The sequence below is a fragment of the Aquarana catesbeiana genome, linkage group LG06 (genome assembly GCF_042186555.1).
Source record: "Aquarana catesbeiana isolate 2022-GZ linkage group LG06, ASM4218655v1, whole genome shotgun sequence".
Taxonomy (NCBI): Eukaryota; Metazoa; Chordata; class Amphibia; order Anura; family Ranidae; genus Aquarana; species Aquarana catesbeiana.
The window spans coordinates 75,096,526-75,124,073 of NC_133329.1; the positions used below are offsets into that span (position 1 = coordinate 75,096,526).

At 44.4% G+C, this 27,548-nt stretch overlaps 1 protein-coding gene across 1 annotated transcript; it reads right to left on the reverse strand.

The window, feature by feature from the left end:
• Nucleotides 1-98: 98 nt before the first annotated feature.
• Nucleotides 99-27,548, reverse strand: CDKL4 (cyclin dependent kinase like 4). The gene is made up of 10 exons (XM_073636223.1): nucleotides 27,266-27,548; nucleotides 21,998-22,189; nucleotides 21,341-21,462; nucleotides 14,797-14,869; nucleotides 13,597-13,687; nucleotides 11,759-11,959; nucleotides 10,269-10,357; nucleotides 8,275-8,331; nucleotides 5,387-5,509; nucleotides 99-3,138 (listed from the first exon to the last, which is right to left on the reverse strand). The coding sequence occupies exons 2-10, from the start codon at nucleotides 22,163-22,165 to the stop codon at nucleotides 3,037-3,039; spliced, it is 1,026 nt and encodes a 341-aa protein (XP_073492324.1). The 5' UTR covers nucleotides 22,166-22,189; nucleotides 27,266-27,548; the 3' UTR covers nucleotides 99-3,036.

Genomic DNA, 27,548 nt, shown 5'->3' on the forward strand with positions numbered 1-27,548 from the left:
TGGTTGCTATGATCAGTAGATACTGTGCTCCAACTAAATAGAAGAGTTACCCCATCATAAAAGGTAAGAACAAAAAAGATGCAGATACTTCAGTCAAATTTCACACTTAATCTGTAACATTTTATTCTACTGGAAAGGCACAATGGGATATGGTAATTCCATTTCTAGGTCATATGATGAAGAAACCAGTGTCCATTAGGTACCAAGAGCACTGACATGCAGTTACTTATGGCAGCTAACCAGATTTAAGTTTTCAGAAGATTAGAGGTTAATAAACAGTCAATTCATCCAAAAGTGAAGCTTTAGTTACGGGTTGAGGCAGATTGTACATCCTATGGAACTCCAGCAGCAAGCGCTCTCTGCCATAGTTCTGGTTCCACCTGCTCTTGGATGTTCCCAGTCATCCCAGTGTATCCCCCATACTCCAGATCAGCCTTCTTCAGCGAGGCTTTCTGCAGTGATTGCTAGGGCTTCCTTGAGCAGTGAGCGCATTTTGTTGCCACAGACACCAATGAGCATTCTTCCAACTTACCACAGCTGTAATAAATATTCTTCCCACAGACAATTGCACTAATTGCAAAAAAAATAGTAATTTATATCAGGGGTTCCATTTGGCTGGAAAGTTATTTCAAGGGTTCCTCTGTGTTAGGCTGATTTGTATAAAAAAAAAATCAAAGCTGGACTGGTCAACGTGTTTAAAACGCCCTTTGGTAGCATTGTTCTTTTCCAGTACGCCTCTAATGCTTGTTAATTCTGGGGGCCTATAACAGAGAAAGTTGCTTCTGATCTTCCTCGCTCCTGCAAAGTGGGTAGACCCCTACCATCCTCACATACAGCACAGAACTGCTTATTATGTATGATGACGTCAAAAGGGGAGTGGACCACACAACCAGCGACGAATGAGGGGCAACTTCAAGCAGAAGTAAACCCATCGATTTACCCATTTCAAGAACTGTTAGATTCCTGGCTCTTTCCTGGAGTGTAACTGTCACATTGTTTGTGCTCCCAAACAAACTGTCAAACCATCCAATGCTGGGTGTCATAACTGATCACATGTGTAGCACCATGGCAGTTGAAGATCAAACAGAGGCCAAGATGGCAGCTTCCTCGGCTGAAAATTATTGTTGAGTATACTTATACTTTAATGGGGCATAAACCAGAAAAACAATAGCGTGTTACTTGTGAGCTGCTATGATCTATGTAAAAATCTCCTGGGACCACAAGCCCATTTACAGGGGACAAATGTTTATTTTGACCCTACATATTCTGTAAGGTCAAAAAGGCCAGGCGAGAGCACAACTGGTGATGATGCACATATGAAGCTTGTAGCATAGATCAGTTAAGAGAACCACAGTTGTATGAGCACAAGAAGACCTGTTGATTGGAGTTCTTGCATAGAGACTTATGATTTTCGTTTTGGTGGACATTTATTGTTTAGTGGTATTTTTAATTATTGCTTTACAAGATACATATTGTCTTAAAGAGCCAGCACATTGGAAATTCGAGCTGCACTGTTTTTGGTAATTGACTTAAATGGGGCAGTTGTACATCGAAGAGGAAGCTTGGAGGAGCAAGAAATAAGGTATTTTTCTCTGGTATAGCCTCGGGACATACGCTTATTACAGCATTACTACAGAAGTGGGATAGTTAGCAAAGGACTGGAGTTCAGCTTTAGCAAACACCAAGCCTGTAAAGAAAAAGCCTTGCTGTGCACTTACCTGTCCAATTGGTGGTGGGACAGGTAAGGATTAACACTTTTCTTTACAGGCTGGTCTTTTTTTCTAGCAGCAGAGTCAGTTGGAGGTGGGAGCCCCTCCATAAGGGCTGCGCTAAGTGTGCACATTCCTTAACTCCTGCTCAGTCTAACTAGCAGCATCCCAGAGAGATGAGAAACTTTGGTGGTTAGCAGTTAACCTGCCATAGTAAAAGTATGGAGGTTGCCACTACTAATGTTCCTCTGAAAATCTATTTTTTAGCTTATCTGGAATAAATATGCAGGTCAAAAATGTCAGTTCTAATGTGGGTACTTTTTGAAGCCATAGGCTCAAAGTATAAAAGCCAAAAGATCACTGGCAATTCTGATTAGATTTCCCAGGTGTGGACAATTGGTAGGCAGACTTCGTCAGCTGACAATGTCTGGATCTGGGTGAGTGGTCCCCATAACTGGAGGTATTCCAGGACCTGTGTCATAGGTGGGGTATGCTGTGGACCTCCAGGTTCAACAATAACTTGAAAGAATAATTGAGGTTTACTAGCTGATTGAATTAGTGAATGGTAGATTAATACATTTGGTTCTTGTTGGCTTTCAAAAGCTGGCTGAAATATCCTGAGAACTGCAAAAGGGCCAGTTTAACAACCAGAAATCTAACAATTTTAGCGAAAGACATTACTAGCAGCAGCCTCCATGTTTCATGACAGGCCCCAGCTTTCACCAAAACATTAAATCTATGGGTAGATTCACCTTTACTTCCAGGTATGAGAGAGCTGGTCTTCATGTCCAGTGCACTTTTGCCTTATCCTTCTATGTATATTGGATGTGGAACTACAAGGCATATACAAGGCCTTAAAATAATAGGACAGGAGAGGTAAAGTCTTGGTTTAAATTAGATCCAATGATTTAGGATGATATAAGGGGTGGGTCCTCCTCTTGATTGGCCCATAGAGAACATTGGATGGATGTAAATGAAACATGCCAACATGAACTTCTTTCCGTAGTGAACAGTTGAATTGCCCCATGGATTATTGACATGTGTCTCTAATAACTGTTGTATCCTGAGATCAGAAGGGGCTGTTGCAGGGCATAAATTGAAGCAGACCCTTTAACAAAACCCCAGTGAAGAGTCAGAGAGAGGTCATCAGGTCGATCCCACAGGGTAATGCGTCTTGTTTTTACATATTTTTCACAATTTTTTATTTTTTTGTGTAATGCTGTTTTTTGTTTTTTGCACTAAAAAGGCCGTCAGAGTAGCAATGGCAGACTGCCACTCCAGGGATCCCTCTTATGACTTTGAAGCAGACATGAAGTCCTTGGAGCTTCTAAATGTTGGGGAAATGGTCAAACTTCTGTGGCCGGGGTTTGTTTTTCCCCTCTGGGGCTGGAGAGACTCCATTTCCGGGAATATGAGGAAGGAGTTGAGTCTGCAGAGAGAAATCACACACATGAGTGGGACACTAGGATGTACTGCGGTGTGCCAGGGTCTACATTTTATGTTTAATGGTCCAGAGTAATGTATATAAACTGACCTATACAACTATAGTCTACTGAAGGCTTTCTCAACCAGTGTTCCATGGAACTCTACGGTCTAGAGCAGGCATATGCAATTAGTGGACCTCCATCTGTTGCAAAACCACAAGTCCCATCATGCCTCTGGGTGTCATCCTTATGGCTCTCAGAGTCTTGCTATGCCTCATGGGACTTGTAGTTCTGCAACAGCTGGAGGTCCGCTAATTGCATATCCCTGGTCTAGAGGTTGCTAGGGCAGCTTTGAGAAATAAGCAATTCTGCCTCTCATATTTTTAGTCATCGACACCAGTGATCTTTTTAGCTGTCTGTAAAGTGGGACATTCGTCCTTTCCACTGATCACCAATGTAAGCAACATTCTTCCCACTGCTCACCAATGTAAGGAACATTCTTCCCACTGATCACCAATGTAAGGAACGTTCTTCCCACTGATCACCAATGTAAGGTGCATTCTTCCCACTGATCACCAATGTAAGGAACATTCTTCCCACTGATCACCAATGTAAGGGGCATTCTTCCCACTGACCACCAATGTAAGGAACATTCTTCCCACTAATCACCAATGTAAGGGGCATTCTTCCCACTGATCACCAATGTAAGGAACGTTCTTCCCACTGATCACCAATGTAAGGGGCATTCGTCCCACTGATCACCAATGTAATGGGCATTCTTCCCACTGATCACCAATGTAAGGAACATTCTTCCCACTGCTCACCAATGTAAGGAACATTCTTCCCACTGCTCACCAATGTAAGGAACATTCTTCCCACTGATCACCAATGTAAGGAACGTTCTTCCCACTGATCACCAATGTAAGGTGCATTCTTCCCACTGATCACCAATGTAAGGAACATTCTTCCCACTGATCACCAATGTAAGGGGCATTCTTCCCACTGATCACCAATGTAAGGGGCATTCTTCCCACTGACCACCAATGTAAGGAACGTTCTTCCCACTGATCACCAATGTAAGGGGCATTCTTCCCACTGATCACCAATGTAAGGAACATTCTTCCCACTGATCACCAATGTAAGGAACATTCTTCCCACTGAGCACCAATGTAAGGAACATTCTTCCCACTGATCACCAATGTAAGGGGCATTCTTCCCACTGACCACCAATGTAAGGAACATTCTTCCCACTGATCACCAATGTAAGGAACATTCTTCCCACTGACCACCAATGTAAGGAACATTCTTCCCACTGACCATCAATGTAAGGAACATTCTTCCCACTGATCACCAATGTAAGGAACATTCTTCCCACTGACCATCAATGTAAGGAACGTTCTTCCCACTGATCACCAATGTAAGGGACTTTCTTCCCACTGATCACCAATGTAAGGAGCATTCTTCCCAATGACCACCAATGTAAGGGTGGTTCTTCCCACTGACCATCAATGTAAGGTGCATTCTTCCCACTGACCATCAATGTAAGGGTGGTTCTTCCCACTGACCACTAGTTTAAGGGGCATTTTTTTCACTGATCAGCACACTAATATACTGTGAGCTGAGGATGTAGTGATTATTGGCAAGGTTTCTCTGAGATTTGAAAGTTATTTCAGGGTTCCTCCGTGTTTAAAAGAAAAAAAAGTTGAGAAAAGCTGGTCTATTGCATTTTAGTGTGCTGAGAGGCAATATCCAGACAGGAGGAGAGAAGTGACCTCATTGGTGTGCTGCTAAACATTCATTGTCCAATCACAGGTAGAGAGCAGGGAGGTGACCTAACTTGTTGGGTAAAAAAATTCAGGTCACTGGCTGAGCTATCTCACAAGGCTGTGTAAATTTGAGGCCCCAAATGGACAAAATGACAGTTTTTAGTAGATAAGCTCCATATGTGCATTTTACCTGTGTAATCTGTTTGCTTGGAGTTCAGCTTTAAATATCTAACCTGTAGGAATTGCTGTTCAGGGATTTGGTCCTGTGATCCCTTATCATGGATTAGCCATCTGATTCTCCCTAAACTCTAATCCACAGCAAAGGCTCTGATAGTTGTTGCCCTGTTCAGAGCCTGACCTTACAGCTTCTAAATGTGTGAGGGATTCTCTCTCCTTAGTGACTTGCCAAGTGGCCTCCAAAGCGAGAAAAGTAAATGTCTGACCTACTTTTTAAAATGTATGTACAAATTCTACAGTGAGGCTTCACCTGTTGCCTTCTCCTCCCCTTCCTATTCCTCTTTTCTGGCTCCTCACGGGCGGGGTTTAGGTAAGCACTCTCCAGGAGCTGCTCACAGGTCAGTCTGTCATCAGGATCCATTCGCAGGCAGCCCTAAAGGAGAGGGGGTACAAATATAAGCAAACTTGTTCAGTAAGAAGCCGGCAATGTCTCTGCATAAGACAGCATCCTCCAAATATAACATAATGGTGAATGCATGTCTTATTCATTACTATCTGTGCAAGTATCAAAATAACATTATAATGAATTAGAGCCCACATAATTTACAGTGAGATATCCATAGTATGGACAGCATTGAATTGTGTAGGACAAGGATCCAGAGATCAATATACAGTATATACTGTATATATATGCTAAAAGGTACACACAGGACTTGAAAAGTAGCCAGAATTTGCAAAACAAGCTTCTTTACTTAATGCGGAGTGTCCAGTGTTTCGGTGGGTAAATGGGGTACAGCCCACCTTGGACAAGGCCTTAATTCTTTTTTTTTTCTTTCCAGATACATACACTATGTTGTCAAAAGTATTGGGACACCTGCCTTTACACGCACATGAACTTTAATGGCATTCCAGACTTAGTCCGTAGGGTTCAATATTGAGTTGGCCCACCCTTTGCAGCTATAACAGCTTCAACTCTTCTGGGAAGGCCGTCCACAAGGTTTAGGAGTGTGTCTATGGGAATGTTTGAACATTCTTCCAGAAGCGCATTTGTGAGGTCAGGCACTGATGTTGGACAAGAAGGCCTGGCTCTCAGTCTCCGCTCTAATTCATCCCAAGGATGTTCTATCGGTTGAGGTCAGGACTCTGTGCAGGCCAGTCAAGTCCCCCAACCCCCCAAAATTATTTGGTGGAGGGGGGATTATGGTGTGGGTTTGTTTTTCAGGGGTTGGGCTTGGCCTAATGTTATACAAGTCAAGCCTTCTCGTCCACATCAGTGCCTGACCTTACAAATGCTCTTCTTCAAAAATGGTCAAACATTCCCATAGACACACGCCTAGTGGACAGCCTTCCCAGAAGAGTTGAAGCTGTTATAGCTGCAAAGGGTGGGCCAACTCAACATTGAACCCTACGGACTAAGACTGGGACAACCATTAAAGTTCATGTGCGTGTAAAGGCAGGTGTCCCAATACTTTTGACAATATATCGTATTTAATACTACTTGCATTGTGCAATCAGGCATTTATTAACCACTTCAGCCCTAGAAGATTTGGCTGCTGAATGACCAGGCCATTTTTCACGTTTCAGCACTGCGTCGCTTTAATTGACAATTGCGCGGTCGTGCTACGTTGTACCCAAACAAAATTGATGTCCTTTTTTTCCCCACAAATAGAGCTTTCTTTTGGTGGTATTTGATCATCTCTGCGTTTTTTTTATTTTTTGCACTATAAACAAAAAAAGAGAGCCAATTTTGAAAAAAACACAATATTTTGTACTTTTTGCTATAAAAGTTGCTGGCTAAAAAAAAATCATGAAAAAACGGTGTGGGTCTCCCCCCCCCTTCGGTCTGGAATGGATTTGGAGGGGACACCCCCATGCCAAATTTTTAAATTTTTTTTTAAATGACGTGGGGTCCCCTGCGAAAATCTATACCAGACCCTTATCCGAGAATGCAGCCCGGCAGGTCAGGAAGGGACAAGCGCCTGCCCCCCCCTCTCCTGAACCATACCAGACAGCATGCCCTCAAAATGGGGGGTGGGGGCTCTGCGCCCCCACCCCAAATCACCTTGCCCCCATGTTGATGAAGACAAGGACCCCTTCCCAACAACCCTGTTCGGTGGTTATCGAAATCTGGAAACCTCCTTTAATCAGATCCCAGCCCCCCCCATGTGAATGGGTATCAGGTAACTGGTGGTGTGGGAGAAGACGTCTCCGGGAGAGACGGCGGTGGGAGAAGACAGCTTGGGGAGAAGACAGCTTGGGGAAAGACAGCTATTTTTTTAATAAAAGACTTGTCAAAAACCAGCTCTTTTTTTACATTTCACTGCTTTTTTGGTGAATATGTAGGGGTACAATGTACCCGATACCCATTCATATAGGGGGGTGGGATCTGGGGGCCCCCTTGTTAAAGGGGGTTTCCAGATTCCAATAAGCCCCCCGTCCGCATACCCCGACAACTACCGGCCAGGGTTGTCGGGAAGAGGCCCTTGTCCCAATCAACATGGGGGCAAGATGCTTTGGGGTGGGGGGAGCAGAGCCCCACTGCCCCAAAGCCCCCATCCTCATGTTGAGGGCATGCAGTCTGGTATGGTTTAGAAGGTGGGGGGCTGCATTCTGCATGCTCGGATAAGGGTCTGGTATGGATTTTGGGGGAGATCCCACACCATTTTTTTTGTTTTAATTCCGGTGTGGGGGTGTCCCCTCCAAACCTATACCAGACTGAAGGACCCCATGTAGTTTTTTTTTTTCAGGAATTTTTTTTTAACCGTCAATTTTTTTTTTTTTACATTCAGCTGTCAGTGGGGATGATGACTCATCCGTTGCTAAGGACGCGGTGGCCGGCTTCTCGACCTGCTCCTTGACATTCAGTTATATACAGTGAATGTAAAAAAAAAAAAGGACACAAATCAGAAAATGCAAATCGCGGTAAAAACGCAGTACTTGCGTTTTGGATGCGGGTCCATTGAAGTCTATTACATGCAAAATGCTGCATTTTGCGGGGAAAAAAAGTCCCCGACCCTTTCCAAAAATGCAGAGGCACAAAAATGCATTAATGTGAACCTGTTCCATAGGAAACCATGTTAAAAAAATTTCCTGCATTTCTCCAAAATGTAAAAAGCATCATAAAAACGCATTAGTGCAAATGGACCCTCAAAGCAGAGTATCCCAGAATCCTCTTGAAATGATTGGACTCCATCCTACCTTCATGAAGGTCATGGCTGCAGGTTGGATATGAGGGAACTTCTCCTCCAAGGTCTCCTGTGGAAGGAAATCATGACATTTAAAATGAAACAAAAGTAAAGAAAGAAAAAGAAATCCCAGTGGCTTTTGCTTTTATTTCCTTCTGCAATTGTATTCTAAGATCAGCAAAAGACACCAGTAAAATGTGAAAAAGTGGCAGTGGCCAGGAGGACACAGCAAAATATAATGAGTGGGTAGGTGTGTAGTCATAAATGAGAAAATGAAGAATGCAAAGGAAATATTTCACATCGAGAAAATGTGAACAAGGCTTTTAACGTGAACCTAGTAAATATTTTACATTTTTAAATCTTAAGCTGAGAATCAGGGGTCAAAATGTCCATACTTACACATTTTTAAGAAATTTTCTGTGCTCTGCTCTGATGGTGGTTGAATACGGAAAATTGTTATCCATACTTACAGTATTTTTCCTTTTCTGGCCTACCGCCACGTCAGCACACAATGGGTTAACCCTCCACTGGTAATATCGGGGACCACGTCCAATAGCGAAGATAAATGACACTCCCCCTAGGCCCCCGGTGTTCCATAACTAGATAGTGACAGGCCACCAAGGAGGCGAGTGTTGTGCTGACATGAGGATAGGCCAGGAAAGAAAAATTACTGTAAGTATGGATAACAATTTTCCGTATTCCTTGCCCACCTCATGTCAGCACACAATGGAAACTAATTAGCAATGAACAGGCAGGAAAGGAACACCCAACCAGAGAGAGATGCAGTTTAATAGGGGAAACTTTTTTTTCTCGTGTATGGCTGCCGAGACTACCGTTGTCCCGAACTTTGCGGATGCTGCTGCCTGAACGTCCAGGCTATAATGGCGTGCCAAGGTTGTACAGGAACTCCAACTGGCCGTCTTGCAGATGTCCTCTAGTGAAACCTTGGTGTAAGCTGCCCAAGAAGTTGCCATCCCTCGGGATTAATGTGATTGCACTACATCAAGAGGAGCCAGCTCTTTGATTTTTGTTATCTAGGGTGATAACTTGTGACACCCAAGTGGAAATAATTCTTGAGGTCACCTTGTTTGGGCCCACTGGGAGGATGAAAAGGTTATTCACCTTCCTGACAGAAGCATATCTGTGTAAGTTTATTGTCAACAAGTTCACAAGGTCAAAGGTGCTGAAGTCATGTGGTTGGGAAGGAGAAGGCACCTGCTCAAAATTTGGAAGGATTGCTTCCCAATTTCCATGGAAGCTAGAGGCAACCTTAGGCCTAAGACTTGCGGCCAGTCAAAGAATAGCTTTCTGTTGAAGGAATATACAATAAGGTTCTTTGCAGGACAGGGCCGCTAATTCTGATACTTTTCTTGCAGAGTATGGCAAGCAGGAACACCAATTTTAAGGTCAAGAACCATAGGGAACAGGAGTCTGGTGACAGAAAAGGAGGCTGCCTGAGTGAATTGAGAACTAGGCTGAGATCCCAGGATGGTATCAGGGATCTCTTTAGTGGTCTAATGCGCTTTGCTGACTGCAAGAAATGTTTTACCAGAGGATCTTCAGCCCATTTTTATCCGGTCAGGGACGACAAAGTGGAGATTTTACATGGAAGCTGGTCTGGAGCAACCTATAAAAAAGAATACAGGGGGCGTGTCTTTTCTCTTAGCTATTGGAGGTGGTCCCAGATTGTACCAATGGAGGGCTAAACCATTGTGTGCTGACATAAGGTGGGCCAGGAAATATTGTTACTAAGAACATGACTTCTTTCTCTGGACCACAAGAACTCATCATTCCCTGTCCAATGATACCCCTTTTATATCACTTTAACTGGACAGACTAAAAACAGACAGAATAGAATTAGGTCCAGGGGTGTTGGTCGACCCCAAAGTCAAGAAAGTTAAAGCCTTAATATAAAGGGAAACTAGGATCAGAGGAACAACCAGAGAAGGTTAATAAAGGTTTGATGCTTAGTTTTCTTATGAGGTAACCACAGCCTTGGTTACATACCACATCATCTGGATCAGGCTCCGGGATGCTGGCACCATGGAAGAACTCATTACTGTGGAAGATGTACTGGTGTCTGGGGATGAGCTTTCCTGTGGGGTAAATCGCAAAATATACATCAACAATTTCAACTATGAAACCCATTAAAGATTTTGACTAGCACCAAGAACTATTTGCATGTATTAAAGTTGAAGTAAATTTTATGCATATAATACCTTCCCTTGTTCCCTCTTCCAACATACAATTAAAATTGTTCAACCAAGTCACGGTTTTCAAGAAATCCCTCTTTTGAGACCCAGTAGCATCATCTCTGGGTCTTTTCTGTTGGTAAGATCAAGTTTGGTGGGAAGGGCTGGCAGGCTCCTGTAAATGTCACAGCACCCTGCCCCAGTTCTTTTTTTAAGAGTCCTCCCAAGTAGTAGGCTGCCTCTTGGAAGAATTTTGTGGAATGCTGGGCACCTTTATAGATGGTCCCTAGACTCTGTACTGCTGTTCCCAAGCATTACATGAAAGAACACATGCCTATTAACCCTTTGGGTATGCATGCTTCTTCCTGCTAGCCACTAGGTACTGCTGACCTTAGCTGTGCAATCTGCTGGTACTGGGCATATGTTCTTTTATATAACACTCAGGAACAGCAGTACAGTGACTGATGCAGCCTTAAAGCCCAACTTCAGGATAAAAAATTAGCTTTAAATCCTTCAAAAACATAACCAATGCCAAAATATATGACAATATAAAACAAATATCTGGAGTTATGGTTGCTATCTGTCCCTGTTTTGAAAGGTCTGTCCATAACAAACACATGACCCTGGTGATGCCCCCAGCAGTGTGGTCCTTGTCCTCAGCTATCTTGCACTGCTCAGTAGCCATGTTAGGGATGGCAACAGTAAGAATTATGGGTGTTACCCCAATATGGCGCTGCTGGAGTGGCACATGCACAGCAATCAACAGTTGTCTCTCAGGCTGGCATTCATAGGCACTGTGTAGCCATAATTTCTTGTTAATTTTGCGGGTGTCGCTACAAATTGGGGTGTAAGTTAAGTGAACCTATTAAATTACCCTGCTTTGGCAAAGCATAGTTTCCCTTTAAAGAGGATCTGTTATAGATATGATGAATGTGAAGGAGGAGTATTTCAAAGATGAAAGTTTTAGTGTATTTTGGAGATTTCATGTTGAAGGCCTTCTCTAGACCTGCATGGACTTACAGTATACTGTGTGCCCCAATGGTGGTGCTAGCAGGTTAGACTGGTAAAGAGCAAGGTGTGACGGGCACAAATGTCAGCACAGGTCAAAATGGCACAGAATGCATGTGATGGTTGTAATGATGATACAAGCTTTGACATTACTTTTAGAGACGTGGCAATAAATAGCAATTGGTAACAAAATGTTTGCATTACAATAGAACAAGCAGAGGTCAAGATCTCAGACTACAACATAAGGCATACGGATGGTCAGAATTACCCACAATGCAGCAGGTCCCCGATTCTTACCAAGTGTTCTAATGATGAGGTAGAGTTGGTCCACATCAGATTTTCCTGGCCACAGAGGTTGTCCAGACAGCAGCTCAGCAAAGACACAACCTATGGCCCAAACATCGACCGCCGCCCCGTACTGAGTGTCCCCAACCAGCAGTTCAGGAGCACGATACCATCGTGTAGCCACATAATCTGTATAATCATCTCCAGGCCGAGCTGTAGAGGAAAGATAAACAAGACCAGTATATAAGGTGCAGAGAGACAGCATGGAGTATCCCGGAATAACCAGACACTGGATTTTAGTAGCCTATAAGAAGTTGACATGCCAGGGCGTTTTTTATGAAGGATCTTTGGTTAATGAGATATTAAATATAGGAGTGAAATGCATGAACGAAAATGCTGATCAAGCTAGTTTTACAATGCTTCAGCAAAAAAGATCCAAAGCCAAGGAACCACTGATATGGTACAGTAGGAAAGTCAGTAATGTCTCATTAACAGTGCACCGTGATGTCTCAGTAACTATCCCCAGGAAGAAGACACACATATGCTTCATCACAATAGCAAAAAGATGTGGTTTCAAAGCCGCGAGAGCCCCGATTCTCAAGGTCATCTTAAAAAAGAGGTTCCTGCAGCTCAGAAATATTGGTTTTTGTCTGCATGCTTTTCCTCAAATACAAGATCATTTTGCTTTATGATGGTGTGCTGGTTCCCTACAATGTTGTCTGTGGTACCTGAATAGCAAAATGTCCATTTCTGTTCAATTGGTGTAGCACAGCAATATCTCTGTTCATATGCCACAATAAGGACACACAGCAATGCCTTCATAAATATGGCACAGTAAGGAAGCACAGAAATTCCCCATGCACATGCCACACTAAAGATAAACGCCAATGCCTCAATAGATATGCCACAATAAGGATACATGTAGGCAGGTGCAATCTATTGTCTCCACTGCAGGTGGCGCTGTCAACAGTGGCAATGTAGATGGTGAGGAGTTAGAGAAGAACCTAGTTCCTCTATGGTTTCCTCCGACACAGTGAGGCAGCTATCTGAATGGATGGCAGCACCCCAGGTGACTTTGGCGGCCATCTTGGGTCAGACAGAGTCTATATAAGACCCTGGCTCTTAGGTTTGGCACGCATTTTGTGAGTGGCTAGAGTAGGGACAGGTCACTCTTCTGTCAGTGACAATGTGTAGCGCCAAAGAAAGGTTCTGGAGGAGTAGGGAAAGTGTGGCGATACACCATCCTTCCCTGAAGCCTCCCCAATTAGAACCGGACCGGCCAGGCCGCATTCTGCTCCTCAAGACAAACACTGTCAGCACCTGAGTCTTCAATCTATTGTCTCATCGCTGTTACATCTTGTGAGTGTTCCCGGTCAAGTTGTCTTCCCGCTGGGTCTGTTGTGTATTGCTGGACTTCTGTTACAATATGTTCCTGTTATTTCACTTGGAGTCTGTGTGCTTTCTGCCCACTGCATCACGCTGCACCTACCTACATAGACAGTGATGTCTCCATTCATATGGCAAAGCAAAAACACACACTGATACCACAGAAAACACATCCCATTGAAAACGCCACTCATGCTTCCACACTGATACCACAGAAAACACATCCCATTAAAACGCCACTCATGCTTCATCTTACATTCCACAACAACAATACACATTCCAGCCATGACTGGAGCGTGATTGTCCTAAAACCTGTCCTGCCCATTGTTTTGAAGCCACCAGAGTCACAATTCTGATAAAAAGAGGGTAGCACAATTAGGAAGTATTAAAACCACAAAGGCCAAAGAGCGGACAGCATAATTTGTCAGTGCAGCTTTTTGTATCCCAAGAGATAAAATACTTACTTAGGATTCTTGCAAAGCCAAAGTCACAGAGTTTTATGACTCCTTGCTTGGTCAGCAGTATATTCTCAGGTTTGACGTCTCGGTGGATGCACTGCCAAAAAAGCACATAATATTTAAAGCACAGTGGCTGAGTGGTTAGCGCTTTTGCTTTACAGCACTAGGGTCTCTGCTTTCAGAAAATGTATAATTGTTTGAGGGTTTAAAAACATTTTTCTAGTAAAAACACAGATTGTAACATGTGTGCAAAAAATTAAAACATTGCCCTGGTAAAGTGGTTAAGTAGGCCATGTGGGCCTAAGAAGATTTATAGTCATCACTGGAACAGAGTTACACTCTAATCTCTTGTTTATTGGGGCTATGCCACCAGAAGAGATTCTGTGTGAGTTACCCACCCAGTGGCTGCTAGCGAAGAAACCCTAAGAGCCCAATGTGAGTTTTAAGTAATTTACCTAATTTGTCCTTTTGTCCTACCAAGTTAAGATAAGGCAATGGAAACTGTGTTCAAGTCTGGACCTGCTTTTATTCATAAACGCAAGGGTATGTAGTTGATAGATGGGTCAAGGTATTCCTGGGAGAAAGTCTCCCATACAAGCTAACTCCTTCTGGGTGGTGGCACCAAATAAGTACTACAAGACACTAGATTAGTGTTTGCCAATTTACAAGGTAAAGATGGCATCAAATACAGCCCCTCCAAAGGGCCACGTAAAATATTTTATTATATGTAATGCTACAAAAAACGGTCATAGACTGAAGACTTACTAGTGGAAATGGTCAGAGTTTGTTCTACCTGGGTGGTTGGAGACTGAACCCATGCTGTAGAAAGCATTTAGAGACTAGATGCACGTTACATGAAACTGCTTTGAGATCACTGCTATCAAAGACACCATTTACAATCAGTTCTCCCACTAATGACTTCTGGGGCCCAAGGGCCACACTTCAAACACCAAAGGAACACGTGACCCTCAGACCACAGGTTGGGCACCAGTGCACTAGATGGTAAAGCTTCCACTTGGCAGGAGCTCAAGATCCCCTGTTGCCCTGTGCTGCTACAGCGTGGAAGCGTATTGTCTGCAAGGTAGGGGGTCAGCTCATGTAACCTTCCTCCTGAAACTCTGTTACACACGTTTAAGCTTTTATGAGATTCAGGGTTTGTGCCCCTGATAGATCTACTTAAATGATTACAACCTGGTATTTACTTACACTGTGCTTATGGCAGAAGTTGACAGCTTGCAGGATCTGCTGTACAATGTTCTTTGTTGTTGTGTCAGGGACCCTGAAAATGGAAGATATATATATGGTTGTTAGACTTTGAAAACTGAGTTCCTATAGTGTTCCTGTTTTGTCCCTGTACTAGAGCAGGGGTCTCCAAACTTTCTAAACAAATGGCTGGTTTATTATATTTTCAGACTTTAGGGGGGCAGACTGTGGTCATCGGGAGTAGAACATGTCCCAGCATTAGTTAATTTAGGAGTAAACAATGCCCCATCATGGGTGACATTGGTAGGAATAGTGCCCCATAATTGGTGTCAGTGTTAGGAATAGTGCCCCATCATTGGTGTCATTGATAGGAATAGTGCCCCATCATTGGGGTCACTGGTAGGAATAGTGCCCCATCATTGGGGTCACTGGTAGGAATAGTGCCCCATAATTGGTGTCATTGGGAGGAAATGTGCCCCTTCATTGGTGGCATTGGAAGGAATTGTGACCCATCACTGGTGTCATTGGGAGGATTTGTGACGTACCAAAGCTGGGTGCTGGGAAGGTTCTGTTACATTGGTGGCAAGCGGTGGGATGCTTTCTGCAGTCTGGGACAGCCAAACCTCCACCGGGATCCAAGGTCCGGATAGCAGAAGAGGAGAGGTACAGATAACAGCCACCATGGAAGAGGAATTCAGAAGGAGGTTGCAAGAGATGCAGATACAGCACAGAGGACCAATGCCAACACAGGTCCTGCTGGGATGGTATGATTCTGTCTGCTGCGAACTCTGAAAGGAAATGCTAGCCTGTGAGCAGCGCCACCAGGGAAAAATTCTCCCCTCCATCCAGGAATGGTACTGGTCGCAGGATGGATTGTGGGTGCTGTTTTTGGGAGAACAACCGCACAAGGAGCAGACAGCTGAGTTAAGCAGGGTGGTCTGGGCAGAGATGCGATTGGACGAGAGCTATAGAGCCCTCTAGTGGCATGTATCCCAAGCATGCCCTTGGATAGCGGATGACAGCCCAATAGAAGGCTTTGGCTATGGTGGCCTGGGACTGTTGTATGGGAAGCTGTCAAGGGACCCTAACTTTGGGAGCGATCTGGAATGGTGGTTGGAGGAAATAATGGATTACAGAGAAGAGATGCTGAACATCTCGGAAGTGCACTGGGCACTGGAAGAAGTTGTTTCTGGCCGTTTGGGAATGGGAGCTGGAGATCACCTACAGATGGCTGCTAGACTCTGCCCAGCACCAGGGCTGGGCTCCCTTTGACTGGGACTATCCAGAAGTACCAGCCGACAGTCCTGAAATCTCGGCTGAAGTATCGGCAATGGGGCAGAGTAACAGTGTGCTTTGCCCATCTCTGTCTGCAGCTATGGAAGTGGATGTCTTATGGTGGATGGAGCAAGTGTTGACTGACCTTGACAAACTTGTTTCTGCAAAGGATGAGCTTGGATGGAGAAATGTGTCTGTTTAAGAGGAAGCTATCCTCATTCCCCAGCCATGGATCACAGAAAGCATGGATTTACTTGACATTTCATCTGAGGATGTTATGGATGATGAATCATCTGCCAAAGTGTTGAAACTGGGCCCAAGGGCTACCAGCCCATGCCCTGGACTTTCAGCAATTCCAGAGACTGGGGATTTAATAGACTTTTCTGTAGAGGAGGAACCACCTAGCGAACCTCCATCAGAAGTGCTGGCAGCAAGACAGAGTACTGCATACCCCTGCTCCACATCCACGGCAGCTTCGGAGGCCGGAGGTGAGAAGGTGGTGGTTCTTCTTCCTCAGTGGATTTCAGAGATGCAGGTAGGGGAAGCAGCCATTCCCCCTCCCCAACAAGGATTCATGCACCTGGGAGACAGTAATAGAGACAGGGCGTCCCAGCAGCAGAATGATGACACCAACCCAGGAGAAGAGCTGGCATCAGGGCAGAACATCACTGAGCTCTGCCCAGCACCAACAACAGCTTCAGCCCCCCTGAGAGAAGAGGCAGCCGACCTTTCTCCCACAACACTGCCAGGGACATGAAATTTCCCAACAGCAGCACCTGTGGTGTTACAAGAAACTTCTCCAGCTGAAGTACTGACAACCGGACAGAGGGTCCAAGACCTCTGCCCCACACCCGCGGCAGTTCCGGAGGCCCAGGGTGAGAAGGTGACAGTAGCTCCCCAGCAGCAGATCAGGGTCCAGGGGGAGAGGTGGTTGGCCCTCCCCAACAGTCAGCCAGGGTGGAGGAAATTGTCCTCCCTCCCAAACAGTTAGCCGGAGCAGATGATGTGGGGTCCCCAGCTGAAGCGCTAACCGTGCAGAGCTCCACTGGCCTCTGGCTTCTGCCCTCAACTAACAAAGAATGTACTTCCTGAGGGAGTGGATGGGACTATGGTCCCCACCTGTATACCCCAGAGATGCTGGGCAGTCGGCCCAGATCCCCAACAGAATGACGGAGTGAGTCCAGCCACCCTGTCTTCTCTCCAGTGGCTGAAAGGACTCCAGGGAAAAGGGCCAGTTCGCACTTCTCCCCAGCGGCGGGTATGTTCTACAAGAAACGCAGAGTTTGGCTCTGTGAGTAATGCTCTGTTTGGAACAATTTGTTTGGTGTACGGTTAGGGTACAGGCATTGGGGGACTGGAACTACAGACTAACTTCGAAGTCAACCCATCTGGGGTCACTTCCTGTGTTAGTCTGCTGCTGAAAGGGGAGAGATGTGATGGGACTGGGAACCCAGCTCCCCCTCTTATGTGCAAGTCATCCTGTGTCAATTAGGGGCACAGGGTGACCGAGAAAATGAGGGACAACTATTTAACCACTTGCTTACAGGGCACTTAAACTCCCCTCCTATCCAGACCAATTTTCAGCTTTCAGCGCTGACGCACTTTGAATGACAATTGCGCGGTCATACAACACTGTACCCAAATGAAATTTTTATCATTTTTTCACCACAAATAGAGCTTTCTTTTGGTGTATTTGATCACCTCTGCAGTTTTTACTTTTTGTTAAAAAAAATTAAAAAACTGAATTTAAAAAAAAAAAAAATTTTATTTTTTTATATTTTGTTATAAAAAATTTAAAACGGATAATTTTTCTCCTTCATTGATGTACGCTGATGAGGCGGCAGTGATGGGCACTGATAGGCGGCACTGATGGGCACTGATGGGTGGCAGTGATGGGCACTGATGGGTGGCAGTGATGGGCAGCACTGGCAGGTGGCACTGATTGGCACTACAGGTGGGCATTGATAGGTGGTACTTGTGGGCATTGATAGGTGGCACTTGTTTGCATTGATAGGTGGCACTTGTGGGCACTGTTAGGTGGCACTGTGGGCACTGTTAGGTGGCACTGTGGGCACTGTTAGGTGGCACTTTTAGTGGGCACTGATGAGGCAGATGTGCCTCTTCCACTTCCGATGTGAGCCGGTGATCGGCTTTTTTTTCTACTCGCGCTGTCAGCAGGGAGCGTGCACAGGGGAGGCCGTCATATGATGGCCTCCCGGGAATGCAGGTCCGCGCTGTGGCTGTCATTCGGCCATAGCGCGGATGTCTAGTGGTTAATGGACACTGAGAATGTGGTTTGGATTACTTCAAATGGGACAGTAATATTTATCAACAATATCCCTCAAGAAATATAAAGACTATTCCTGGTTTGTTTGATTCTGAACTATACATGTTAATTAAAAGAGCTGGCCACATTGATCTCTGTTTCATGTTCTTCAATGTAGGAGCCGGACAGTCTGCTACTGAGGTCTCCTGCTATAGTCTGTTGCCTACTAGGCTAAGGAGGGGGGGGTCACTTGTGGGATGTGTTTATTCTTGTAGTAATGTGTCCTTGGTATTCACTGTTGTAGGGGCTGAATAGTCTAGTCATCTAGGCTGGTTTAAATGACTAGTTAATTATGTTTCTGGTTACAGTTTGTATTGTTAAGGTACTATGATCAGGAGGGGATGTCCTCCTATGGGGTATATATGCTATGTGAGTTTGTCAAAGAAAGGTTCCATGTTCATACAAGCAATTGTCGGCTAGTTTTGTATGATCGGCTATAATATCTGATCACTGATGTTCAGACTGGAGGAGGCTGTATACTGACGGAAGCACTCAAGCGGAGTGTGGGACATTCCGTTACAGTGTCATTGGGAGGAACTTTGCCCCATCATTGGTGTCATTGGGAGGAACTGTGCCCCATTGTTTGGTGTCATTGGGAGGAACTGTGCTCCTTCTTTGGTGTCAGTGAATGAAATAGTGCCCCAAGGGCTGGAAAAAAGCAAGCAAAGGGCCGCATCTGGCCCCCGGGCTGCAGTTTGGAGACCATTGTACTAGAGCAGTGCAAATTTTGAGGAACTGCATGATAATGATCTATATTATCTCTGTATAAAGTCTCTATTATTGTGCACAGTATAGCACCAACATATTACACACAGATTTAGAGGGTGTATAAAGCCATTTACATCAGTTCTCAGTTTCTGTCTTCCATAGGGGCACAAAATCTAATGTCCCTTTCACACTTAAGATAGTTTTACCGAAAGCCAGTCAACCTACCAGTAAGGTTGTTGGATTGCGGGAGAAAACCCATGCAAACATGGGAAGACCATGTACACTTCATACAGGCAGTGTCCAAGGTGGGCTTTGAACCCTGTACTCTGCAAGCTGCAAGACAAGAGTGCTATCCAGCTGCCTAGGTTTAAATCAAACCTGTTAAAAGCAATTCTTCCTGTGAACATGGGCAACATGCCTACTATCACCTTTGATAGCCAGAAAGTCCTTTTGGGTGCTGCCTCCTTTTTTTTTTTTTTTAAGAAATTGACTTTTCCAACTCTAGGCTAAGACCAATAAACAGCTATTCACCCCTCCATTATAACTCTCTAAGGACAGGGGCAAGGTATTTGGTGGAGATTTGTCCTCCTGGAGTCAGGACAATTAGCTACTAGTACAAGTCCAACTAGTTTCATCAGGGCAACCAGAGGAGGGTTTCCTGGTAACACCGGTATTATCAATTTTCTTGTGTTGTCTGACAAATAAAGTGTGACTCCCTCATGGTTGTGTACATAAGCATCATCATTACTCTACTTATTAACTAACAGGAAAGTACCGTAACCAAGAACCAGGATTCCTTTCTCTTGCCAAGATTTTATTTTTAAAAGTTTTTTTTTTTTTTTGTATAAGCATACAAAGTAATGAAGAGAAAACAATACAAGCCAAGTACAAGCAAAGTGAAGTGAAGGAAAATTGCAGCTAGGGAGCAGTCATATTACCCCAGCAATCTATCCATGACCGTGGACCTGGTCATGGATAGATTGCTGGGGTAATATGTTGCTGGTCTCTGCTATTGCTGAAATGCTTGTGTAATCCAAGTCAATAGAATTTTGTATGTTCATTTTTGCTTCTCACTTTGGGGGAGAAGTGGGACTTGAAATGGCAGGTATCAACTTTAATCACGTTGGACTGGACTGGACTGGAATGGAATATCGGAGTGTACTGTTGTAATCATATGCAATGGAGGTATTTGGATATCTGTTTAGCTCTGGAACCTGTATGTTTGTACGAACCTAATAAAGTTTTTCTAGACCTAGTGATTCCAGTGCACCCTAGAGCATCCTGTCTCATCTAGCGACACCAATGCTCCCCTGTACTCCCCGTGTCTGTGTGTGCCCCCCTGTGTTTTTATGTGGTCTTCAATATACTCCTACATCATCTGGACAATCCTCTCTCTGGATATGGACCACTGTCCATGACATGGGAGGCTTCTGTCGCTGGGAAACGGGCGCCCTTCAGATTAGTCCCAGGCACAGTAAAGTTTGCAGTGCACAGGCTTTAATTCATCATACTGAGGAAGCGGCAAATCAAAAATGGCGCAGCTAGAGTGCCCTGTGCGTGCACAGTGATTTATTTTGCTATGCACGTGCAGACTTCTCCAGCTGTGCCATTTTGGTCTGACACTTGCACGGTGTGATGAGCTGAGCCCGAGCAATGAAAAGTTAACACTACAATACTAGGCTCCCCAGGATGATACTGGGCCCTGGCAATGACAGACACAAACAGAGTTCTGTGAGTAACTTGCTGCAGACCTGATCCTTGAACTCTTAGTCCTAGCCTCTGAACTCTCTGCATTACATGATCTTCAACCCTAAATTCTGTGCATTATGTAATCCTGACCCTTGAATGCTCTGTTAGTTGATCCTGGCCCCTAAACTCTATGCATTACCTAATCCCGACCCCCTGAACTCTGTGCGCTGCTTACTCCTGACCCTGGAGTAAGTAACTCTGTGAGTTACTTACTCCTGAGCCCTGAACCTTGTGTATTACTCAATCATGACCTCGAACTCTACATGTTACCTACTCCTGAACTCTCTGTGTTACTTACTCCTGACCCCCCCAAACTCTCTGAGATACTAACACCTGACCTCTGTGTGTTACTTAATCCAGACTCCCGAACTCTCTGTGTTACTTACCAATCTTGACCCCTGCACTCTAAACTTTACACTCTTTTAACCGATTAATTTTGAAAATCTAGTAACCTTACACAAAGCGTGGCAACCTTCGCATGGGACTTACCCATTTGGGTGTCTCTCCAACTCGTTAAGAACAGTTTGGTCACAATATTCAAAGACTAGGTGGAGTTTCCTCTTCCTGCGGAAAACCTCCAGCAGATTCACCAGATTGCTGTGTTTTAATTGCTGAAATGAACAAAACATTAGGTTAAAGGGAAACTCCACCCAAAACATAGAGTGGAGAAGGGACAGAACTTCTTCCTCTAGTTTGTTTCCCATTGGAGAGCTCGTCTCTTCACTTACTGCTCCTCTCTGCGCATGCCCTAGGTCTTCTAATGAGTGCACTGGATGTCCTTTACAATAATTGTTGCCATCTTTTTTAGAGAAACATATTTCAGTCTTGATCATCCATTCATACTCCTACCAGTAACTGCATTTTCCCCTCACAATTCCTTGAACTGCGTTGGACTACACTTAAGCTATGGAGATGAGGAAAAGGGAAATAGTTCTGTAGTCCAGCAGGGAAGAACACAAGCAGGGTTAACAACACTGGTAAAACCCGAAGGTAAGAAAATACAATGGTGACCATTGAGGTTTAGTTTCCTTTTCTAATCTGCACTAGGAAAAAAATGAAAGCTAGAATAAAATTTGTTAATGTGGACCTTTTTTCTTTCCCCATATTCCCCACCAAAAGTACATATGGATCAGGGAAGGTCCTCACCTTTAACATACGTATTTCACGCAAAGCTATCTTTTTAATAACCGGATCGTCCTCAGACTCCACAAACTTTTTGATGGCCACCACTTGCCCAGTCTCCTTGTTTCGACATTTGAACACCACTCCGTAGGATCCTTCACCAATCTTGGCCAGCTTCTCATACTTCTCCATGGTGGGAATGGTGTGTCAGGTCAACTATAAAAAAAAAACACCATGAGCCATGTCAGCAGGGTTCATATATAGAAGGTTATAGGAAGCCACGTGGAAATGTTGGTTAGTAGCTAGATTCCACCTGTGTAAGGTAGAGTCCTGGTCTGTAGCCCTTTGGTATCTACTATGTGACCCTCAGGCCCCACCAGGCTGCAGATAGTGTTTTACTACTTGATTAAAGTGGTTATAAACTTCAGACATAAAATATGAACAAAGCATATAGCTCCTCCTGTGTGCACTTGTCTTAATTAAGAGCACTAATTGTCATTTCTGTCTGCTGCTTCGTCCCTCTGCTATCAGAATCAGTCACTTGTGACAAGTTTTTCTGACACCAAAAGAGAAAAAGGGTGACAGGGAAGGGATCTTCAGCAGATTGACAGCCTCAGCTCTGTTCCAGTGTGCTGTCTGGAGGGAGGTGTGTCCCTTCCTTCCAACCAGCTCTGAGAGCTCTCCTCACTGAGCTCTTCAGAGTGTAACTGCGGATGTCCGCCCCCTTTTTCTGACAGCTCAGAAAAGCTGATAAATTCTGCACTTTGAACTGAGGTAGAGAAGGGAGGACTGCATATAAACAGGTACAACTTATGTAGGAGGCTTTGTTTCATCTCTGTGTATTGCCTGAGGCCAGTCACTTCACTGGGTATATGGAAGGGTTTACAACCACTTTAACTCAGAAAAGCCACTTCTACTGCTCTCAGCCTCCCCCAAATCTCCAAAATTTCTTCCTCCAACTTCTTGTTATAGGGTGGCTATGTTCATTCTGTATGGTCCCACTGTATGTAGGCACCCTCTTTTGCTCACTCCTCAGATGGACTAGGGTAGGGGGTCTCCAAACTTTCTAAGTAAAGGGCCACTTTACTGTCCTTACGGCCTTAGGGAATCCGGGCTGTGGCGTGAGTAGAAAATGTCCTGGCATCAGTGCCACATCATTGGTTTTAGTGGGAGGAAAAGTGCCCCTTTGTTGATATCAATTAGAAGAGTGCCCCATTGATGGTGTCAGTAGGGAGAATGGTACTCCAACAGTGGTGTCAGTTGGTGGAATAGTGCCCCATTGTTGATGTCGGTAGGGGGAATGGTACTCCAACAGTGGTGCCAGTTGGTGGAATAGTGCCCCATTGATGGTGTCAGTAGGGGGAATGGTACTCCATCGTTGGTGTCAGTTGGTGGAACGATGCCCCATTAATGGTGTCAGTTGGTGGAATAGTACCTCATTGACGGCATCAGTAGGAGGAATGGTACCCTGTAATTAGTGTCAGTTGGTGGAATAGTGCCCCATTTGATGGTGTCAGTAAGGGGAATGGTACTCCATCATTGGTGTCAGTTGGTGGAATAGTGCCCCATTAATGGTGTCAGTAGGTGGAATGGTACTCCATCATTGGTGTCAGTTGGTGGAATAGTGCCCCATTAATGGTGTCAGTAGGTGGAATGGTACTCCATCATTGGTGTCAGTTGGTAGAATTGTGCCCCATTGATGGCATCAGTAGAGGAATGGTACCCTGTAATTGGTGTCAGTTGGTGGAATAGTGCCCCATTGATGGTGTCAGTAGGGGGAATAGTACTCCCTCATTTGTGTCAGTTGGTGGAATAGTGCCCCATTGATGGTGTCAGTAGGGGGAATGGTACTTCATTATTGGTGCCAGTTGGTGGAATAGTGCCTCATTGATGGTGTCAGTAGGGGGAATGACACCACCAATTAGTGACACTAATACAGTGATCAATGCTAACAATATGTACTGTCACTGTAATAATGACACTGGCTGGAAGGGGTTAAACATTTAGGGTGATCAAAGGGTTGAAGATTTAGCTTTCCCCGTGAATCACTGAACTAATATTTAGTTGTATAACCACTGTTTCTGAGAACTGCTTGACATCTGTGTTGCATGGAGTCGACCAACTTCTGACACCTGTAAACGGGTATTTCAGCCCAGGATGAAAAAACAGCATTTTTGATGTCACCCCACAAGTTTTCTATTGGATTAAGGTCTGGGGATTGGGCTGGACACTCCATTACGTTAATCTTGTTGGTCTGGAACCAAGATTCTGCTTGCTTACTGGTGTGTTTGGGGTCTCTGTCTTATTGTTCAAGGGTATTTCCTCTTTGGTATAAGGCAACATGACCTCTTCAAGTATTTTGATGTATTTAAACTGATCCATGATCCCTGGTATGCAATAAATAGTCCCAACACCATAGTATGAGAAACATCCCCATATCATGATGCTTGCACCACCATGCTTCACTGTCTTTTCCCGCATCCATTTGGCTACATTTTAGGTCCGAATTCAGGCAAAAATTCTGACCTAACGGGGACGCACCAGATCCCCTGCTGTGCCCCGTGCCACACATAGTGTGAACCTAGCCTTAGGCTGGCCATACATGGTCAAATTTCAAAAGAATTTTCTTTTGAAAATCAGAAAATTTGTGCATTTTGTGATCCGATGGTGCCACCATTGATTTTGAAATTCAACCAACCAAGCCTTCAATTTCACCTCATGTTGCTACAGAAAAGAATATTCGTGGCTGGAACTCCTCTTTTCTTTCCGGGAATTTTCTTTTCTTGCACATGCGCATTTCTTTTTCGATCACATTTCTCGCACGATTCTCCCATCATTGATTAGAAAATCAGTCGTTTTTCAAAAAATTTTCAACATGTCCGATTACTCAAATTTGATTGCCGCACGAAAATCGGCTGTTGCTGCAGCCCACTAATGGTGCGAAATACGAACGAAAATTCTCAGATAGGATTTTCTAAAGAAAATTCTTTTGAAATTCGACCCATGTATGGCCTGCTTAAGGCCCCTTTCACACTGGGGCGGTTTGCAGGTGCTATTGCGCTAATAATAGCGCCTGCAAACCGACCCGAAACAGCCGCTGCTGTCTCTCCTTTCACACTGGAGCGGTGCGCTAGCAGGACGGGAAAAGTCCTGCTAGCAGCATCTTCGGAGCGGTGAAGGAGCGGTGTATTCACCGCTCTTTCACCGCTCCTGCCCATTGAAATCAATGGGACAGCGTGGCTATACCGCCGGCAAAGCACCTCTGCAGAGGCGCTTTTCTGTGGTTTTTTTAACCCTTTCTCGGCCGCTAGCAGGGGGTAAAACCGCCCTGCTAGCGGTTGAATACCGACGGTAAAGCGCCACTAACAATAGCGGCGCTTTACCGCTGTCCCCACCCCAGTGTGAAAGGGGCCTAACAGATTTTCAGCGAGAAATGCACTATACCCAGCATGTACAACATTTGCTGCCCTCATTCTTAAATAGGGGCCACCTGTGTGACACCCGTTTTTTCACAGACTGAATGACCTCACTAATTAAACTCCACACTGCTATTATTTTGAACACGCCCCTTTCAATTGGTGATTCAATTACACAGAATTAGCAGCATGCATGTCATGACTGTTGGGTTTGTTGGTTTTTTAATACTCTACTAGTAAATGATTTGCCATGTAGAATTGTAATTTATATCAAAAACAGTGACTGATCTGATTTGTGATGTTGGGCTGCTGTTATTTTGAACACAACTGTATATATGTGATTCTGCAGAGAGCAGCCACACTGTAGCAGTAAAGATCCTATAGGGTGGTCAGCTACTGGTTAATATTCATGTTTTTTTACGTATCCACACACTGTATTCCTCATTTGCATTTCATTTTCGCTTCAATGAGTAAAGAAGACAAAATGTTTTAGGGCCAGTTCATACCATAGAAATGCAGTCCAGATGCATTCCAGATGCTTTTCAGCATGCGCGTTTTTGACGCGTTCCATTGTGTCCCCCCCCCCCCCTTTTTTTCTTAACCTTAAATAAGGACATGTGTGTTCCAGTGCGTTTTTGATGATTTTTACAGTGTTCCAGTGCAGGAAAAATGCAGCATGTTCTAAATTTTTTGCTTGAACTGGAACGCACTGGAACTGCAAGCACTGGTGTGAGCTATGCCATTGGAAATCATATAACCTACTTTCCATGCGATTTTGATGCAGAAGTTTTGGATGCACTGGACTGCATGTGGTGTGAACTGGCCCTTATAGTAATTAATAAATAACAACAATAAATGTTGTAAACATGAGTCACTGTGAAAATCGCAACTTAACAGTGTAAGAAGCATTAACATACACATAATGAAAAGATAAACATCCTGTATAAATATGTAATAAATAAATGTGATCGGCCAGTCCTAACAGTCGCTGGCTAATCTCCTGTGCCAAGCAATGTCTATTGAAATGTGATGGATAAATAGCAGGTCAATATTTGCCAAGGCTCAGAGCAGACCGCAAGCAGCACGACTCCTCTCAGGATATGAAGAATGTTACATTGTACTACTTACCGGAGAGGAAGGATGCTCACATAGGATCTTGAAATATTGCAAAGCAAACTTATTAGGCCCCATTAACATCTGGAGATTTGGGAACGTGGGCACAATCGCTGCGATCCCAAATCACCAGATGTGATCGGGGCCTTAGGGTCAGATGCCCAGGCTGATATAGTAAAGATGTTCGTTTAAAGCGGTTGTAAAAAAAACCCCTGTAAGGCAAAGGCATAATGAGTTAGAATGCACAGCATACTTTTACTGCCAGAGGGCGGTAAAATGAGGGGGCTAAGTCACTTTTTTTTCTGCACTTTTACACTACCTTCACTAGACATTTTGTCTGCAACTCTGAAGCCTCACAAACGCCTGTCAATGCTCTGCGTCAATTATGTCCATTGCAGCAGGCAGTGTTGTTTACAATGTTGTGTTTGCATTTCTTCGTGCCAAAATAAGCCCTAACAAACAGGAATACGTTTAGTAAATGAACAATAGTATATTAATAAAACTGGAATACATGGGAATTTCTTTTATATAATATAAATTGAAACAATTGGTGCAATTCATAAAGTTTAACGCAAGGAGAACACGCTTCATTTTAGTCGTGTGACTAACTTTTAAACCTCATTGGCTGAAAATGTCGCTTTTTAAAAAAAATAAATACCTTTCTGGTGGTAAATTAGCACTGTGAATTGAGCCTCATAAACAACACCAAGCCGGTGTGACACCATTAGCACATAAGAATGATAAATATGATGGAATACGTCACCGGCACAGGATGGAGTGATCTCAGACGAGGCGTATATCCTCCAGACGGCGATGAGGTCCTGGTGTAACCTGTTGCATCCCCACAGCCTGGGACTGGTAATCCTCCACCTGCTTGCCTGGCTTTAATGGGAGTCTATGGGTTGCCGGGGGCAACCGTGAACAGGCTTCCCTGAGCAGTACTAGGCCGAGCAGGCCTCCTCCTCCTTCTCCCTCCCTCTCTTCATGGCTGTGTGTTTACAAAGTCAGCCAAGGAGTTTCTATGGTGACACCAGCAGTGGCTCGGG

What these genes read in the sequence shown, in the direction of transcription:
- CDKL4 (XM_073636223.1), bottom strand. Translation starts at nt 22,165, where the DNA reads ATGGAGAAGTATGAGAAGCTGGCCAAGATTGGTGAAGGATCCTACGGA. An exon ending in TGGCTTTGCAAGAATCCTAA is followed by an intron (nt 11,960 to 13,596) that starts GTAAGTATTTTA and finishes TTTCCTCTACAG; the next exon opens with CTCGGCCTGGAGATGATTAT. An exon ending in AGCCTGATCCAGATGATGTG is followed by an intron (nt 8,332 to 10,268) that starts GTATGTAACCAA and finishes TTCCTTCCACAG; the next exon opens with GAGACCTTGGAGGAGAAGTT.